The sequence below is a fragment of the Megascapheus bottae genome, chromosome 8 (assembly GCF_031878675.1).
Source record: "Megascapheus bottae isolate mThoBot1 chromosome 8, mThoBot2.hap1, whole genome shotgun sequence".
NCBI classification, from domain to species: Eukaryota; Metazoa; Chordata; class Mammalia; order Rodentia; family Geomyidae; genus Megascapheus; species Megascapheus bottae.
Window position 1 is genome coordinate 69,246,639 of NC_143516.1, and position 18,159 is coordinate 69,264,797.

At 38.6% G+C, this 18,159-nt stretch overlaps 1 protein-coding gene across 2 annotated transcripts in view; it reads right to left on the bottom strand.

Moving 5' to 3' along the window:
• The window catches only part of Kcnq5 (potassium voltage-gated channel subfamily Q member 5), a 524,085-nt gene that overhangs the window by 77,188 nt on the left and 428,738 nt on the right, over positions 1 to 18,159 (bottom strand). For both annotated transcript variants that reach the window (XM_090338552.1, XM_090338551.1), the window contains exons 6-8: positions 16,328 to 16,438; positions 9,529 to 9,624; positions 1,682 to 1,776 (exon numbers count right to left, since the gene is read on the bottom strand). In XM_090338552.1, coding sequence (XP_090194678.1) covers positions 1,682 to 1,776; positions 9,529 to 9,624; positions 16,328 to 16,438 — 302 coding nt within the window. The remainder of the gene's footprint in view (positions 1 to 1,681; positions 1,777 to 9,528; positions 9,625 to 16,327; positions 16,439 to 18,159) is intronic.

Below are 18,159 nucleotides of genomic sequence, written 5' to 3' on the forward strand. Positions count from 1 at the left end.
GGGATGGGGGGACTTGAATGTCTATTTCCCAATACTGGCAGTTCACCCACTGACCTCTGGGAGTGCTGTCCTGCTAATGCTTAGGGATCAACTTGTCAGAGGCCCAAGGCAAGACAAGGCAGCCACTAACCAGGTCTTGTGAGGTAACATTAAGCTTGCTGCTTCCTGGATTGCATGACATTGCAGTACACAGTTCCATTAATAGCCATGCCAAGGACCCAGTCTAGAAAGTATGTCCCCTGCTGATCTCCTTCCAGATCAGTAAGAACAGGTGGCTTTCCTGAGTCATTGCAGAGAGGTGCCTTAAATCTCAGGAAACACATTGAAATTAAGGTTTTGTAGGACTATGAATGGAAATAGCCAACATTCTACATGACTGAGCTGGATAAGCAATTTAATACCCTTTGAACAACTTGAAGAACTGACTACTTTCTTCAAGTTGAGTGACTCATTGAAAAACCTTTCTCATGACTTACTGGCTTTGGTGTTCCAATGAGGACTTCTTTAATTAGATGGTGAGAATGTTTTAATATATGCTCTGCTAGTTGAACTGCAGTTCAGGACTCTGCCTGAAGACATTTTCTTTTTTGAATAAAAGTCACTGTGGTAGTCATTAGGGCTGTTAATAAGATTTCAGATTGTCCCCTCCTTCAAGCTTCTTTCAATTCCCTTGAGTTTAGGCATGCTGAACAACCTTTAGATGATGCAATGGGAAGGGAGGTAATATTACTTGGAAAATTTGAATGCTAACTCCAGATTTTAATCTAACTGCTCCCACTGCCTCATTGCAAATTCTACTCCTGCTCTTAATATTAGTCTACTCAGTAAGTGAGAGCTTAAGTGAAAATGTAGAGGCTTCCAGAAGAGAAATGACTTGAGCAGAATGAACGTGCAATGACACATTTCGAAGGTACAAAATAAACCATCCTTATTCTGGTTATGGAATGTGCTTACCTTTAGAATTCTGATAGGCTTTATGATTAGACATTAGCATGAAATAGTAGACATATCCCTTAAAAAGCATTACATTACTTATTATTTTCTTTCTTTCTTTCTTTCTTTCTTTCTTTCTTTCTTTCTTTCTTTCTTTCTTTCTTTCCTTTGTCAGTCATGGGACTTGAACTCTTGGCCTGGGCTTTGTCCCTGAGCTCTACAGCTCAAGGCTACCGCCCTACCTGTTGAGCCACAGGGCCACTTCCCATTACATTACTTTCATCTTCAGTTCAGGTCTATGGATAGTGGCGAGTGAGCAAGGACTGGTTCAGTTTTTTTTGTTGTTATTGTGGTTGTTGTTGGTTGTGGACCTTGAACTCTGGGCCTGAGTGCTGTCCCTGGACCCTTCAGATCAAGGCTACCACCCTACCCCAGAGCCACAGCAACACTTTTGGTTTTCTAGTGGTTAATTGGAGAAAAGAGCCTCACATTCTTTAGTGCCTGGGCTGGCTTTGAACTGCGATCCTCAGATCTCAGCCTCCTGAGTAGCTAGGATTACAGGCATGAGCCATCACACTCGGCACTTGTTCAGTTTTGTGCATGTGTTACTACTACCAATGTCCAAGTATGTCTAAAGGCAAACAGAATGAGACAAGGCAAACGGACACTTTCTCTGTTTGCATCCATGGCTTCTTGAGCAGACTAGAAGAGACTCAGCCCCAGCCCCAGCTGCTGCACAGATACCTACTTGGTAGGACTACAGGTGTGCAAGGCCTTCAAGTGTGGCTTCCAGGTGGCAATGGAAACAGATTTCTCATCAGCCGCATAACTCCGCCAAACGCACTGCACGAGGCATAATGAGGACAGAAAGGAAAACAAGAGAGCAAGAAATAGAATGAAATGAAAAGGTTGATTATTTACTACACATTCAAAATCTTTTCCTTAGAAAACTGTAACCCTAAAAAAATGCCCAAAAGAAGCAGGCAAACTGATCAAAATGATTTTCCATAACAACACAACACCACAAAGCAGATGTACCAAAATGTATAATATAATACAAGCTTTGTGCCAGCACTGGGGCTTGAACTCAAGGCCTAGGCGCTGCCCTTTAGCTTTTTTTCCACTCCAAGTTGTTGGTCTACCACAGAGTCACACCTCTATACCCAGGTTTTTGGTGGTTAACTGGAGATAAGAGTCTTATGGACTTTGCTGCTTGGGCTGGCTTTTGACCAAGATCCACAGCTCTCAGCTTTCTGAGTAGCTAGAGTTATAGATATGAACCACTGGTACCCTTCATATAATATGATTTTTGAGCTAGTTAGCAATAAATATGATCTGATCTGAGGTGAAAACAGTTCAACCGGGACAATACATACTGATATACAACAATCCCAGCATGAGGATGCAGTCTGGCCTTACATACATTGTTCTTTGGTTAATATTTGATAAGACAAAGGCAAAGAGTTACCCCAAATTCACTGTACAACTAGTAAAGTAGCTATTAGGCTAATAGCCTTTAAGGTATGTGAATGACTTTATTAGTGAAAACCCTGAGGATGAACGATGTTAAAAAAAGGTGTTAAAAATAAGTGAAGATACACTGGCTCAGGATTGTAATAATAACTACAAAGGAGGCTGAGTTCTGAGGATCATGGTTAAAAGCCAGCCTGGGAAGGAAAAACTGTAACAATCTTCAGTTATCTCCAGAAGTAGAGCTGTAGTTCAAGTGATAGCCTACACTGAATGAAAAAAAACTAATGGACAAAGCCTAGGCCCTGAGTTCAATCCACAGTACTGGCAGGTACACATGCATGTGCATACACATGCGTGCACACACACACACACACACACACACACACACACACACACACACACACACAGAGGCTCATGCCTGTAATCCTAGCTACTCAGGACGCTGAGAGCTGAAGATTGTGGTTCAAATCTAGTCTGGGTAGGAAAGTCTGTGAGACTCTTACAATTAACCATCAGAAAGCTGGAAGTGGTGCTGTGGCTCAAAGTGGTAGAGCATTATCCTTGAGCTGAAGAGCTCAGGGACAACATGCAGGCCCAAGTTCAAGCCCCATAACTAACCAAAAAAATTAAATAAATAAGGAGAGAGATTCCCATTCTGTAAATGAGAACTAAATGCTCAGATAGACGTTAAGGCTCCTACAAAGTTAGGAGACTTGAGACAGAATCTCCAATAGCCTGACTCTGGGGCATAATTCCCCAGTGGGAATTTTGCTGACTGCTTGATAACTGAGGTAGAAACACTTCCATCGAAATTGTCTAGTTGAGAGATTTTCTACATGCACATTCCCTTACAGAGCTTGGAAAATGTATTCCTTTTGCAAAGAGCCTGCAAACAAGTCTAATACCAAGTGTTTGCTCTGATGTCTTCAGAGAACATTTTTTTATTATGATTCATTACTCAGAGCATTCTATTTCATGTCACAAATTCATTTAAGTGGGTCACATCCCTACTGTATAACCATCAATCAAGATTCTGAAACGTACAATGAAGAAAAAAGTGATCTAATTATGTTTGCTTTCATGAGAATATCACTGGATAAATAAGAGGTACACAAACAAGTTAAAACAGGAACACACTACTTTGAAAATCTGTCCTATATTGTCTATTAAAGTTGAATATATATGTATACTGTGATACAGCTGTGAATTCCTAGGTAAATATTCAATAGATGAACTTAAATACACTTGAAAAAAGATATGTACCACTAGCCAGGTGCTAGGGATCCCACTGTAATCCTAGCTACTCAGGAGGCCGAGATGGTTCAAAGCCAGCACAGGCAAACAAATCCATGAGACTCTTATCTAACCACCAAAATTCAGAAGTGGACTGTGGCTCAAGTGATAGAGAGCTAGCCTTGGGTGAAGAAGCCAAAAGGAGAGAAGTCCTGAACTAAAATCTCAATACTGGCACAGGAGTGTCTGGTACTCGCACAAAAAAAGCATCTCACATTGATTTCTTTTTTGTGTGGATTTTTTTTTAATTGTCGGGGGTTACAGTTACATTCGCCAGATATCACATTGATTTCTTAAGTAAAGGTAGAATTACTGCAACAATGATTAACAGTAATATAAGTAGAAAGGTGCAATATGGACACATTGGTGTATTAAATATTGAAGGTGTAATATGAGCACATAACTAAGGTCAATCATAATGACTTTTTAAGGATGAAGTTTGAATAATGAGACCAAAAGAGGACCGTCTAAGGACAGGGTCACAAAGGCAAAATGGCTCTATGTATTTGATCACATAAAATAACATTTATCAAAATGAACTTCAGGAAATGGCAACAGATGTGTTTTTTTTTCTTTTTTCTTTTGCTGCTTTTGTTTACATTTATTTGTGTTCTGTTTGTTTATCTGTCTTTGGGAGGGTAAGGGGTGGCACAGAAATGGAGGACAATGGCTGAACAAATACAGCCATGGCACTTCACTAGACCCTACACTGAGTATGAATGGATGAGGATGAGAGGGGAAACCTGGGTGGGAGCATGGGAGGAGTGATAGAATCCACAAAGAAATGTCCTCATTACCTGACTAATGCAACCGCAATCCCTCTCTAAGTCACCTTCTAATTACAACTGAAAAATTAAAAAATAATCACCTCCAGGACAAAATAACCCCTCCCCCAGTATGACATGAAATAAAATAAACGAGACACAAACACACTCTGGATTGACAGAAGACAGTATGGTGGGTCTTTGTGGGGAAGCTGGCAGAAGGAGGATACACATAGGAACTGACATTCTGGCCCACTGGGTATAGAACAGGAAGACACAGCTCTCTTTGGAAATAGGTTCCTCCCTGCACACACATTGCTACTTCATGGAATGTCTGGGATGTGTCATGAAAAGTTATAGTAGAACTTAAGGGTTGTTTTATGGTGTAAGAAGTTCTCTTTCTTTTTCTAATTTATATATTCTCAGTAGGATTCCTTGCCTAAAGCTTTATCCACACAGCTCATGTTGATTTAACTGCTAACTGGAAATCTGTGCTGTGTACCTTGGCATCTTAATAGGTACTGCTAGAATTATTGGATTTTTTTTTATAACTGTGTCTACACCATTTTTAGAGTGATCAAGAAGAATCAGTAGCTGGTGTCCCTGGGGTATACGTATAATCCTAGAGGCTAGGATCTGCAGGATCATGGTTCAAAGCTAGGCAGAAATGTCTGAGAGACTCTATATCTAAATTAACTAGTAACGGGACTTGAGCCACATTTCCACTTCTGGCTTTTAGGTGGTTCATCAGAGATAAGAATTTCATAGACTTCCTTTGAGTCTGGCTTACTTCACTTAATATGATTTTTTTCTAAGTCTTTCCATTTCCTTACAAATGGGGCGATGTTGTTCTTTCTGACAGCAGCATAGAATTCCATTGTGTATAAATACCACATCTTGTTGATCCACTCATCAACTGAGGGGCATCTGGGTTGGTTCCATATCTTCGCTATGGTAGATAGTGCTGCAATGAACAGCATTGTGCTACCGAATGGTTTCCCTCATTTGTCATAATCAGTATAAACCTTGGACTCACCTAGCAGAGGTTTACAACAGGGCAAAACCTAGATACCTAAGGCCATATAAGATGTGTCTAAATGAACGGACCTCCAGGATATGCAGACAAGCGCCATATTAGTGACTGTTGTCCTTAATGTACTATGTTATCTCTCATCTCTTTCGCTGTCCCTTGGCTATCTCATATTGTTACAGTATTTTACCTTGTTATCTGATATATTGTATATGTGTTTATTTGTTTATTTGAAATAGAATAGGGAAGGGGGGAAAACAAGATGAGGGGAGGGGTTGGGGGAAGGGAAATGGGGACGAAAACATGAGAAGGGACAAAAACATCAATATTTGTGAAGTAATGCATCTTCTATCTGGCGAATATAATGTAACCCTTCTATTACTTTGTGCCAGTCCTCATTTAGTTCACTTTACCAGGCACTTGGTGAAGTTTTCTGCAACCACTCCTACCCCCCCCCAATTCTGGAGAGTTATTATTTACTATTTCTTTGGTGAAATCCTTCCCTTGGTGTCCCTATACTCATATGAGGAATACATATTATTGATCTTGTACCCCCAGAAGGATCTTTCTTCTTTTTCGTATTATATACCTTTTCTTTAACTTTTTATACTTTATTCGAAGCTTTTTTTGCTTTTTTATTTTATATTTTTTATTGTAATTAATAAAAGGGTTACATGATATTTGCCAGATAGAAGGTGCATTAATTCACATATATTGATACCCTTTCACATGTCTTGGTCCCCATTACCCTTCCCTCCACCCCCCCTTATTTTTATACCTTTTTTTTTTTGCCAGTCCTGGGCTTGAGCTCAGGGCCTGAGCACTGTCCTTGGACTTTCTCAAGGCTAGAGCTCTACCCCTTGAGGCTCAGCACCACTTCCGGCTTTTTTCTATGTATGTGGTACCAAGGAATCGAACCCGGGTCTTCGTGCATGTTAGGCAAGCACTTTAACCACTAGGCCAAACTCCCAGCCCTTATTATATACCTTTTAAAAATTATTATTTTTTCTTTTGTGCTGGTCTCAGGGATTGAACTCTGGGCCTGGGTGCTATCTCTGAGTTTTTGTGCTCAAGGCTAGTGCTCCACTACTTGAGCTACAGCTCCACTCTGGCTTTTTGGTATTTAGTTGGAGATGAGAGTCTCATGGACTTTCCTGTTCATGTTAGCTTTGAACTGTGATCCTCAGATATCTTGAATAGAGAGAATTTCAGTTATGAGCCTTTGTTCTTTTTTTTTAATTGAACTTCCTGGAAGTTTTTACAAAACTTTTTATATTGTTTCTCTCCATTGTTAACTTTTCCATATGTAAATCTTTTTTTAGGAGTTGGGGTTTAAATTTATAGCCTTCTGAGCAAACTACTACTTGAGCCATGTCCCAGACCTAATCTGTTAGGATATATTTTTCTATTCTTTTTTGTTGTTCTTTTTGATGCTCATATTTTGGCTTGATTTAGGGCTTCACACTCTTATTTGTTTTGGTTTTGGTTTTTTCATTCAAGGAAGGTGCTATACTGCTTGAGCCACATGTCAACTTTCAGTTTGGGGCTGGTTAATAGTAGATAAGAGTTTTATGAACCTTTTTGCCTGCGCTAACTACAAACTTGATCATCATGTTCCAGCCTCCTGAGTAGCTATAGACACGAGTGATTAGCAATGGCTTCTTCATCTATTCTCATGACTGAAGCATTAAAGAAGTTGTATCTGCATGAGCTTACACACAATCAGCTTCACTCTAGGTTGACTAGGGAATATCTAGTTATTTTGTTGTAGGAAGTCAAAACTTCATAAACAATTGTATTATTTTGTTCCAGACAGCTTCCTCAAAACAACCTTTACTAATCTTCTTCTTGAAGGGAATTAGCCAATTAAAGTTGATTCCACAAACTTTCACTTAATTTCCCTGTTTGTTTCTGGCTCTATCCTTAATGATCCAGTGTTTTCAGTAGTTAAGCTTTAGAAATGGGACTTTTTTTTTTGGTTTTTTCCTTTTTGCTTGTTTTTGCACTGTTACTAGGGCCTGGATTCAGTTTTCATTCACTCAGCCATTTGAGCCAAAGCTCCACTTCCAGCTTTTTGGTGGTTAATAGAGAAAGGAGTCTGTCAGACTTTTCTGTTCAGGCTTTGAACAGCAAAGCCTCCTGAGCAGCTGGGATTATAAGAGGATACCATGCTTTGTGTTTAAATGAGTGATGGATTTGGATTTACACAAAAAGGATTTTAGTCCTTGTACCTTCTCAGCTTGTCTGGAGAATTGAATGAAAGAATATATATAGAGAGCACTTCAAAACCTAAAAAGTACTTAATGAGTGCCTAAAAGTTGCAACATTTGGGCCCATTTTCCAAATGCTACTGAGAGTTCATTTATTTTCTCAGACTCTCTACTTGAAATGAAAAGGGAATTTCAATGAATCATGCAAAGATATTGACACTGTAAGCTCTGAAGTTTAAAACTTTCCCTCCAAACTTCAGAGTGCTGGTTAACGCACACCCAAGGAAGGATTGGGTCTTGTAGGCATCTCACTTGCCCTAGTATGAAGAAAGAAGCTCTGGTTTAAAGCAAATTAGATTGCTTTGAGTCTGGCTTTTTTTGTTCAGCAAACCAACTTGGGTTTATTGGGAAAGAAAACAAATGACTCAGCAAATGAACAGCACATAATCAAGGCATGAAGCCTTGAACTCTGTCCAAAGACTACACAAAGAACAAGCAATAAATAAATTAATAGTTATATTATTATTACAGTGTATAATAAGAAAATAAATTGCATGAGTAAGGGAGATGTAGCTTTTCAAATTAATACATTCAATGTTATTCCCTCTTTTGGTAGTACTGGGTTTTGCACTTAGGATTTTGTGCTTGCTAGGCAGGCACTTTGCCATTTAAGCCCTACCCTCAGTGTAGTAATTTCAATTTTAATTTATTAAAATTATGTTCCATAGTTTTATGACATATGAAACTAATTAGATTTGAAAGGTATACAAGAATGTTTGGAATTTCTTTTGCTAAATGTAATGCAAATGATTTCTACCTTAAGTAGAAATCATGATTTTGCTTTGTTGTTAATTGGGTTTTTACAAGTCCAATCACTGATCAAATTATTTTATGTAACCAGTTCCATGAAATAAAACTCTACACTTCAAGTAAAACTGTTCAGTGGTGTGTTTACCTTTTATGGGTTATATGTGATGGAAGGCTACCTTATTTTGATTGCATACATATAAATGCCTTTTCTCTAATGATTTGCTACAGAAAAAGGAATTTATTTCCATTCTCTGTTGGTGATTGTTTAAGGAAATTTCATATTCAGTAATGGCATGTTAGAAAATGTCAGCTTTAGTTTTATTCTTTGTCTTGGGCAATATGGTGGTCAGAAGTAATGGAAAGCTACTGAATACTTGAGAAACATTTAGTACCACAAAGGAACTAAAATTTTCAATTCCAATCAGTTTATATTTATATAACAGCATGGAGCTAGTGGTTCCTCGATTAGGCATAGGTCTAGATCTTTACAACTGATGCATGAATAGAAGTTCCTCTAAGAAAGGTTGATATTCTAAGTGAATGTCAATCTATAACAGCTTTTATTGATTTTGTAGGCAGATATGGCTTAGAAAACATTGAAAAGTGAGAAGGGTAAAGAGAAAGATGTTCCAGAAGAATGAAAACATGGCCAGCTAGCTAATGGATAAAAGATGTGGTGAGGGACTCTGTGTTCTGTGCCTGCAGCATTTGGGACCTGTCTCACAGTGTGTGACTTTTCTTTCATTCTGCCGATTTTTGGATTTTTGTCAGGGCTCAGGGATAAGGATGGGGCACAGGACCTCATGCAAGCAGGAGCTAGTGTTCTTCCATTCCACTACAGATCCAAGCTCTTCTTGCAGTTCTTCAGTTTCTTCTACTGATAGGATACTTAGGAAAGATCTAGGCCCTAATGGCATGAGCCTGTAGCCATAGCTACTCAGGAGGCTGAGAGCTGAGGATAACCGTTCAAAGCCAATCAAAGCAGAGAAATCCAAATCCATTGCATTGCATTTACCTGAATGAGGTTGGCAGCTGGGTTTCTTCTTTTCTCAAAATGTTTCTGGCGGTGCTGTTCCTGGACTTTTAATGCAAAACCAGAGCCAAGAATACCCTGGAACAAAACATAAAAATAGAATGAAAAAGCTCCCCACAAATCTCAAAAGTACTGTTAAGTAATATAAATATTCTTTAATCTCTAAAATGAATCTGTGAGAAAGACTAATAGTATGTGATCTGTCCATAATAAACATGTTACTTACTAAAATAAATACTATTTGTCTCTATTATAATACTATCAGATGATGGAAAGTTACTGGGAAGTATTATCAAGAGATATAACCAATCTTGTTTTTGGTGCAAGCCCTGGGGATTGAACTCAGGGACTGAGTTCTTTTTTGCTCAAGCCTAGCACTCTACCTCTTGAGTCACAACTTTACCTCATCTTTTTGGTGGTTAAATGAAGATACGAGCCTCATGAACTTCTTGCCTGAGCTGGCGTCAAGCCATCGTCTCCAGATCTCAGCCTCCAGTTTTACAAATATGAGCCACCAGTGCCCAGCTTCTTATTAAAAATATTTAATTAGCTACTAATTAAAATTTTGGGAATCTCCAAGTGTTTAAGAGGGCTATGATCTAACATGTCCAATTTTGTGTCTATTGTATTTTGACCAGTCACTCCTTCTGTCTTTCTTCCCATTTCTCTGCTCCTCTCCCACAAGGCACTGCTACCCAATTCAAATTATGTTTCAGCTTCCTGATACTCATTTTTGTGAGACTATCAATTATTCAAAGGGTTTACTGCATGGAGTTTTATTCTTGCATACTTTATGGTCAATTTGATCAAGTGTAAATACATATGACCTGTGTGTGCTTTCCTGGGAGGCTGTATTTTAGATCTTAGATATAACAAGATATAACCACTTCATTCTTTAGCAAATAAATATGCACTCTCACGTGTTGTCCTATGGTAGTAAGAAGCATCACAATTGCAAATAAACATGACAATTAAAATTGTGTGTGTGTGTCTGTCTCATTCTCTGACTTTTTTATTTGTAAATTGGAGCCAGTGGATTTATCCATTAATAGCATTTAGAGGGTTTGAATTCTGATTCCAGATGGAGATGGACTTTGAAGTTGGGGGTGTCTATTTATCACTATGATCATACTCTGGAAGTCTGTGTTTCCAGCCACAAAGTGGGGAGGACGCTAATCTGTCCCAGTGTGAAGTCAAGGGGAGAGGGAAGTTACAGTGGGAAACAAATGGCTATGCACTCTGAAGAGAGAGAGGCAGTCCCCTTAGCCTAGCTATAGGATAAAGAGGAGAGAAGGGCTCACCATGGCTCAGCTCTAAGCTTGTATTTACTCTACAGTTCTTTTCTTTTTTGATTTGGGTCTGAGGGCTGGGACTTTCACAATGCACTCACTTGTTAACACAAGTATATTCTCTTTCTGCTTTCCATCTAGATCTGCTTACAGTGTGGTTCTTTATTCTATGCATCTCCTCTTACTAGGTTATGGTTTAACATTTGTGAACTAAAGATGCTTTTTGGTCTTAGCTTTGGGTTGGTTTTCAGAGCCTTGGTAAATTCCATCTCTGGGCTTTGTCTGTATTTTCAACTTCATCCGTATGGGGCTTGGAGTTCCACTGCTTTCAAATTTGTGGATTTTACTTGCTAGCTATAAATTATTAGCTTTTTATTAAACTTCAAGGAGTCTAACCCTCAGGTTAGAGATGGGCATCTTAGAAGAACTAAGCCAGTATTTGTCATAGGTAAAGGGTGGCTGCTTTCCTTCCCTTTCTATTTTTAAAGTAACTCAAGGATGGCACTAGATGTCTGGAGGGCTGGCGGATTTTTCCATCTCTCGGAGATATTAAATCTTGGCTGGGTGACAACTTGGCTAAGATATTTCTGAGCTCTAGATAACCTTTAACCTTCCTTCTTATCTCAGGATTTCAAAATTCTGAGTATCTCTGTGACAATAACCAGACAATAAGCAATGAAATCTTGTTTTAAAAAACACAATTATAAAAAATAACACAATTTGCTATTAGTGAGCAAATGACCTACTGTATTATTAATTAGGATACACAAGTGTGCCATGAAATTAGCAATTACGTCACAGGATCTGTTTTTCATCTCCTCTTTCTACTGTGCGTGTTTCAGGCTGTCAGAGATCTTCTCGGACAGATTGTGGTACACAAACTAAGCTTCATAAAAACCTGGTTTCTAGGTTGTGGTTTATAAATTTAAATAATATTTCCCTCTACTTGGAGACTATAAAACTGGCTCTTCATTTCTAAATCCATATCGACTCTGGTTGTTTGCTTCGCCTACATTTTTCTTTTGTACACAATTACATTGATTTATTTTCCTTTTAATTTCACTTTCCACAAAGAATGAACATGTAGGACAGACTATAAAACATCAGAATTTATAGCATGAATTTTAATATGCATTAATTGTGCATACATTATATGCATATTTGTATATAACCTACTGTTATGATGTATAATTTAGATTTTACAGACATTGAATTAATGTCCTAGCCTCCAGTTTTTGAGCACTGATTATGTGAATTTGAGATTCAGCATCAAATATTCCTTTGGAAAATGAAGACAGGCCTTATATAGCACAAATGAAGCATCTATCAAAGTAAAATATGCTGAAAATCACATTGGCATTGCTTAGAAACACAGATTAGTAGATGGAAACTGTTACATATCTCCTGTGGCAGACTGTGCATTAAAATCATTATTTAACCAGGTCTATTTATCATCTCATTATGACTCCATTCCAACTCTCTTCTACATCTTTCCTAGTGTACAGCTCAGTGTACCTACATAGAAGCCTATTAAAATCTGTTACTATACATACACACACACACACACACACACAACACACACACACACACGCAGTCATATATGCACATCAAAAACATGGCTTATTCTTTGAACACATTTTGTCCTTTCAAATATGGACACCATATTTGCTCATTCTTAGAAATCAAGCATTCTTTTCACTCATTTTCTAGAATAACATGAATTACACTGTTAGGCTTTAAATAATAGCAGGAGGCTGAAAAGTGTACAAATTGCTTTGGTAATCACTGAAAGCATTTATCTCTTCTTATCTTCCAGATTAAAAAAGCTTAATTTGTATACCACATGTGGCAACAAAGTTATGCTGAGAGATTTTTTGACTCTTTAAAATATATTTTTAATCAATAAACATTTTCATTATTATGAAGGTGATGTTTAGAGGGGTCACAATTTGCTAAGTCAGATAATAAGTATGTTTCTAGATGTCACCTATGTGGAAAGATTTTTCAAAACAGGTATTGACATTTTATTTTATGTAATAATTCTATTTGTTACTATTGTTGGTGATTGTAGATTGTGACCTCCAGTCACTAATGAATGGTTACTCAAAAAGAACTAGTCCTTAATTGAAATGATTACCTGGGTTTTTCAAAGAATTCAGTTCCTATGAAACTCAAAACATTTTTTTTGTGTGTGGTGTGTGTGTGTGTGTGCCAGTACTGGCTTTTGAACTGAGGGCCTAGCTTAGCCCGGGTACTATCCTCCAATCCTCCAGCTATTTTTTTTTTTTGCTTAAGACTGGCACTCTACCACTTAAGTTACAGTTCTACTTCCAGTGTTTTGCTTGTACACTGGAGATACCTGTCTTCTTTGGCTGGCTTTGTAACTCAGTCTTCAGAGCTCAACTTTCTCAGGAACTAAGATGACAGGACCACCAGCACCTAGCCATTTTTTTTAAATTTATACCATTTTTAAAGTTATCTTTGATTACTTATACAAAGAAATTTCAGTTCATCCTGTCAGTTTAGGAGTACCATGCATCCTGGTTAAAACTCAATCACAAAACTCAATTTTCTTTATTGGGAAAGCCCTATGTGTATTTGGAGTCTTTACCAAGGTGGGAAGAGGGGGTGCCCTGGAGAGGAGAAGATCCCATTGTCTGGATGCTACAAAGAGGCCAGAAGTGATCCCTGGAGAAATTTCCTTTGGGGATATGAGACTTTGCCCAGATGTGTTGGAGAAATGCTGTTCCTCAGGTTTCCTGAGTGCAGGAGCACTAAACAGAAGAGCCTCTCTCAAACCACCTCTGCCTTTTGGCAAAATGTGTACATGCTCTCCTAAATTTCAGTCAGAGAGTCCTGTTGGCCGCAAGGAGGTATCCACAGGACTAAGCCATCACTCAGCCCCTACAAGGATCCCACAGCAGAAAGAGGGATCCTAGAGCCACTTTTCTTGGCATGTAGGGAGATGTTCTGTTCCATGCAAATACATTTGTCAGATTGCCAACATCATGTTAATTCAATTTATCTATAAAAATATAATCACTTGACTGGAAAAAACCCCAAGAATGACTACTCAATTCTCTAACCTTTAACCTAACACAATAACGCATTTAACCTCCCTTTAATGGTCCAGAGTTTCATTCTGGGCCACAGATACTTTGCAAGATTGGCTGTAGCCAGCTCCCAAAGGTAGGCTGACACCAATACTAATTGGCCTCTTGTCTTTCCATTCTTGGAACATTGTGTCTGCCTGTGTACTTCTTTGGTTGTTCACTTTCTACCATTTCTTCCTGTTGTCATGTTGGTTCTAGCAACCTCTCCCTACATTGGCTATTTATAATCTTCAAAGAACTATGAAACTCAGTATTTTCTCTGATAATGAAAGTTGGGCTGTGAAGTCTCAACTAGCTGTTCTGTGGGACAACATATATTTGATTGTATATTTATCGTAGATGTGACCTCAAGGTATATATAGATACAAAACCAGAAGGAATGTTGTGTCATTATTTTAGGGACAAAAAATAAACCTAAGACTGAACTTTGCTGTTTCTAAAGGATTTTCTTGCAGGGGGTCTGATGATTACATCCAAAGTCTTATGATAGTGAGCCTCTTCCCTGCTCTGGGTTATTGAGATTGCCATATGAGTTGATTTTGGATAAGTGATTTTTTTCATTCTTTTTGTTTTACCATTTCACACCAGGAAATATATATTTCTATATTCTTACTGGTGGGTGAAAATAACATTCATTGAGTTTTCTTCATAATAAGCTCTTGACTTACATGTCATGACCACATGATTAGTGCAGAATTTGTTTGCACTCCAGAATTATCCCTCAATGATACTGATGAGAAAACACCCTCAGAATTGCTTGGTGAAATTGAATTGTGCTCCACTATCACATTCATAGGTTGAAGTCTTTATCACTGTACCTCAGAATGTGAACTTATTTGAAGACAGGGCTCTTGCTGAGATAAACATGTATTAAAATGAGCATGACAGGCTGGGCTCTAATCCAAGATGACCGATGCCCTTATAAGATGAGGAAATTCAGACACAGCGTGTGTGAAGACACAAGCAGAAGTAGCCTCCAACAAGCCAAGGGAAGCCAAGGGAAGAGCCTGGAACAGGTCACCTCTCATGAGTCTCAAAATGGACATGCCCTGCAGACACTTTAACTGTGGCCCTCTGCCCTCCAAGGACCATGAGAGGTCATTTCTATTGCTGCAGGTCCCGGCCTGTGCTAGCTTGCTACAGCAGCCTTTGCACATGGAAACAGTCTAATCGTACACGACAGAGTTCAGGTGGAGGTCTTATGCCTGAACACGCTCCTAGACTTTTCAGGCTCTTTGCTGTGATTTTTCGAGTGGTCTGGAGCAGCTGGTTCACCTGGAGTCATTCACTGGGTTTGGGAGGGTTGAGAATGTCCTTTGAAATCATTAACAACGGGTGCTCTTCAGCCTTGTGAGCTAAAAACTGCGCTGCTGAAAATCCCCATCTGACCCCCTCCACTGACCTGACTTCCTTTGCAGGCTGTTCTTGGGTTTCAGGTTTGGGCTTGGCAGAGCATGTGCCATCACTTGACTTCGGAGCAAGCCCAGGATTATTTTCCTTAGGCACACCTGCTGCCACTGCCCAGGACATTTTTTTTGGTTGGGCTCCCCACAGCCATAGAGGCAAATTGTAATATTATGATTACCTTTAAAGAAGGCAGATGATCATATGCTTAGAAAGATAAGCTTTGCCCATTAAGAGGAGAACAATCAAAAGCTTGGGGGAAAGATTAATGTACTCTTCATTCTGGAGGCAGATACTGCTCATCGAGAAAAGTCAACGACAGTGACACAAAGTATGAATCACTGGGTATCTTTAGAACACTTAAGGTCATATGCTTTTCTTTCAAGTGGAACTGAAGAGGAAAACCCTGCATTTCTGCATCACTATCTCTTCAGTAGCTCACTTGACAAGTTACATTGGAGTTTAAATGCTTTAAAATAAAATTACATGTGTGCTGACATTGTGGTGTGTGTGTGTGTGTGTGTGTGTGTGTGTGTGTGTGTGTGCTCGTGCTCCAGTATGAGATCTTGAACTCAGAGCCTTGTACTTAGCTCTTTTACTTCACTCAGACCACACTTATCTGCCAGTGTTTTGCTGGTAAATCAGATACAGGCTGGCTTCGAATATTGCTCCTTGAATTCCAGCCACCTGAATAACTACAATGTCAGGCATGAGCCATGTCCTTTACCAACATTTAAAATGTTCAGCCTATTGACAAAAGGTGATGCCATTTGAATTAGCTGCTATTACAGTCTCAAGACCATATTTTCTCAATTTTCTTGTTACATATATTTAGAAAAGTCTACATTTTACTAGAAAAAAATAGTGAAGGCAATAATATCAGTTGTGTTTCCAAGCATGCCAATTTATGAAAGCTCACTCCAGTAAACCTCTAAGACCTAATTAGAGCTGCTTTATTGTTGCAAAGATACTCACGGCAGGAAGAGCAAAGAAAGAAATGCCAAGGAGTGCAAAGCCTGCGGAGAGCAATCTTCCCAGCCAGGTTAGCGGAGTTTTGTCTCCATAGCCAATAGTTGTCAAAGTTATCTAAAAACAAAATAAATAGAACATCCAGCTTGAGTTTTGGAGTGGGAATTTAAAACGTACAAACAGAAAGTAAAGAGCACATTTCCCCTAACTCATTATTCATGAAGTCTTGTTGACGTATTTTATTACTGAGCTTTAATTTTCCATGATGCAGAACAGAACTTCTCTTTGTTTAAGGAAATGCATAACCTACATACTTGTTCTTTTCCTAGAACAGTTGCCCATCTTGTTTAAGTATATTCAAAGAAAGAGTAAGTAAGCAGATAGTCATCCATGATGCATTGTGACAGCACTAATTCGTGAGTACATCCATTCATTACTTTGAAGGTATTTCCCAAAGATCGGGTGTGTTAGAGGTGCATATTATGATTTGTAGTGCAACACACACAAAAAATGAGAGGAACACAGTTCTTGTCCTAGAGTATTTATGGTATGGTAAGGAAGGAGTGTAACATACAAATAATTAAAATACCAAATAAGGAGACACAGGGAATAGGATGGAGGCATAAGCATCCTGTTGTAGGAATTCCTGCACGAGCCTGGAAAATGGGGAGGCCTAACTGGGGAACTGTTACTGTGCCTGGACTATGAAGGCAGGGAAGCATTTTAAGAGGTAGAAATGGCCAAAGAGCAGAGAGGAAAGGTGGCCATCTACATCAGCAATAAGAATATACATGGAAAGCTCTGGAAATCATAAATTATGCTGAAACACAGCAGGTTTGAAGAACATTATTGACACCTTCAATTTCTTTTATTATTTAATCTTAAAATATTTGTATCGTTGTGAAGTAGTTAGACAAGGGAGGTGCCATATAACATAGCAGTTATAGTTAGCCATTTTACTTCAGTTAATTCATTTGTAACCACTTGCATACCAGCCAATGTGTTATTTATTTATTGCCAGGACTGGAGCCTGGATTCAGGGCCTGGCACTGTCCCTGAGCTTTGTTTTGTGCTCAGGAAGATGCTCTATTACTTGAACCATTACCCTACTTCCAACTTTTTGGGTAATGTATTGGAGATAAGAGTCTCATGAACTTTCCTGCCTGGGTTGGCTTAAAATTGCAACGTTTAGATCTCAGCCTCCTGAGTAGCTGAGGTTTGAGCCACCAGTGCCCAACATTACCTACAGATTTATATGTATATATAGATATATAATTATGTCTCTCATATATATATGTATATATTCAGGAGTAATGTGGTTTGAAGCCAGCCTGCGCACTGAAGTCCGTGAGACTCTTAACTCCAATTAACCACCAGAAAAATCGGAAGTGGCACTGTGGCTTAAGTGGTAGAGTGCTGGCCTTGACTTGAAGAGCTGAGGGACAGTGTGCAGGCCCTGACTTCAAGCTGAAAGAAAGAAAGAAAGAAAGAAAGAAAGAAAGAAAGAAAGAAAGAAAGAAAGAAAGAAAGAAAGAAAGAAAGGAAGGAAGGAAGGAAGAAAGGAAGGAAGAAAGGAAGGAAGGAAGAAAGGAAGAAAGAAAAGAAGAAAGAAAATGTAGTCTACACACATAATGGAATTAAGTTGTATAGTTTTCACTGTACAAGTTTTTTCTTTACCTTCTTGATTACATCAATTCCTAAGCATTTATTTCATTTTATTTGGAAGCTATTATAAGTGAGGTTGTCCTCATGATTTCTTTCTCAGAAAATTCCTTATGAGTATCCAGAAACTCATTTTTTTGTCTGTATTGACTATGTGTCTATGAGTTGAATTTTTA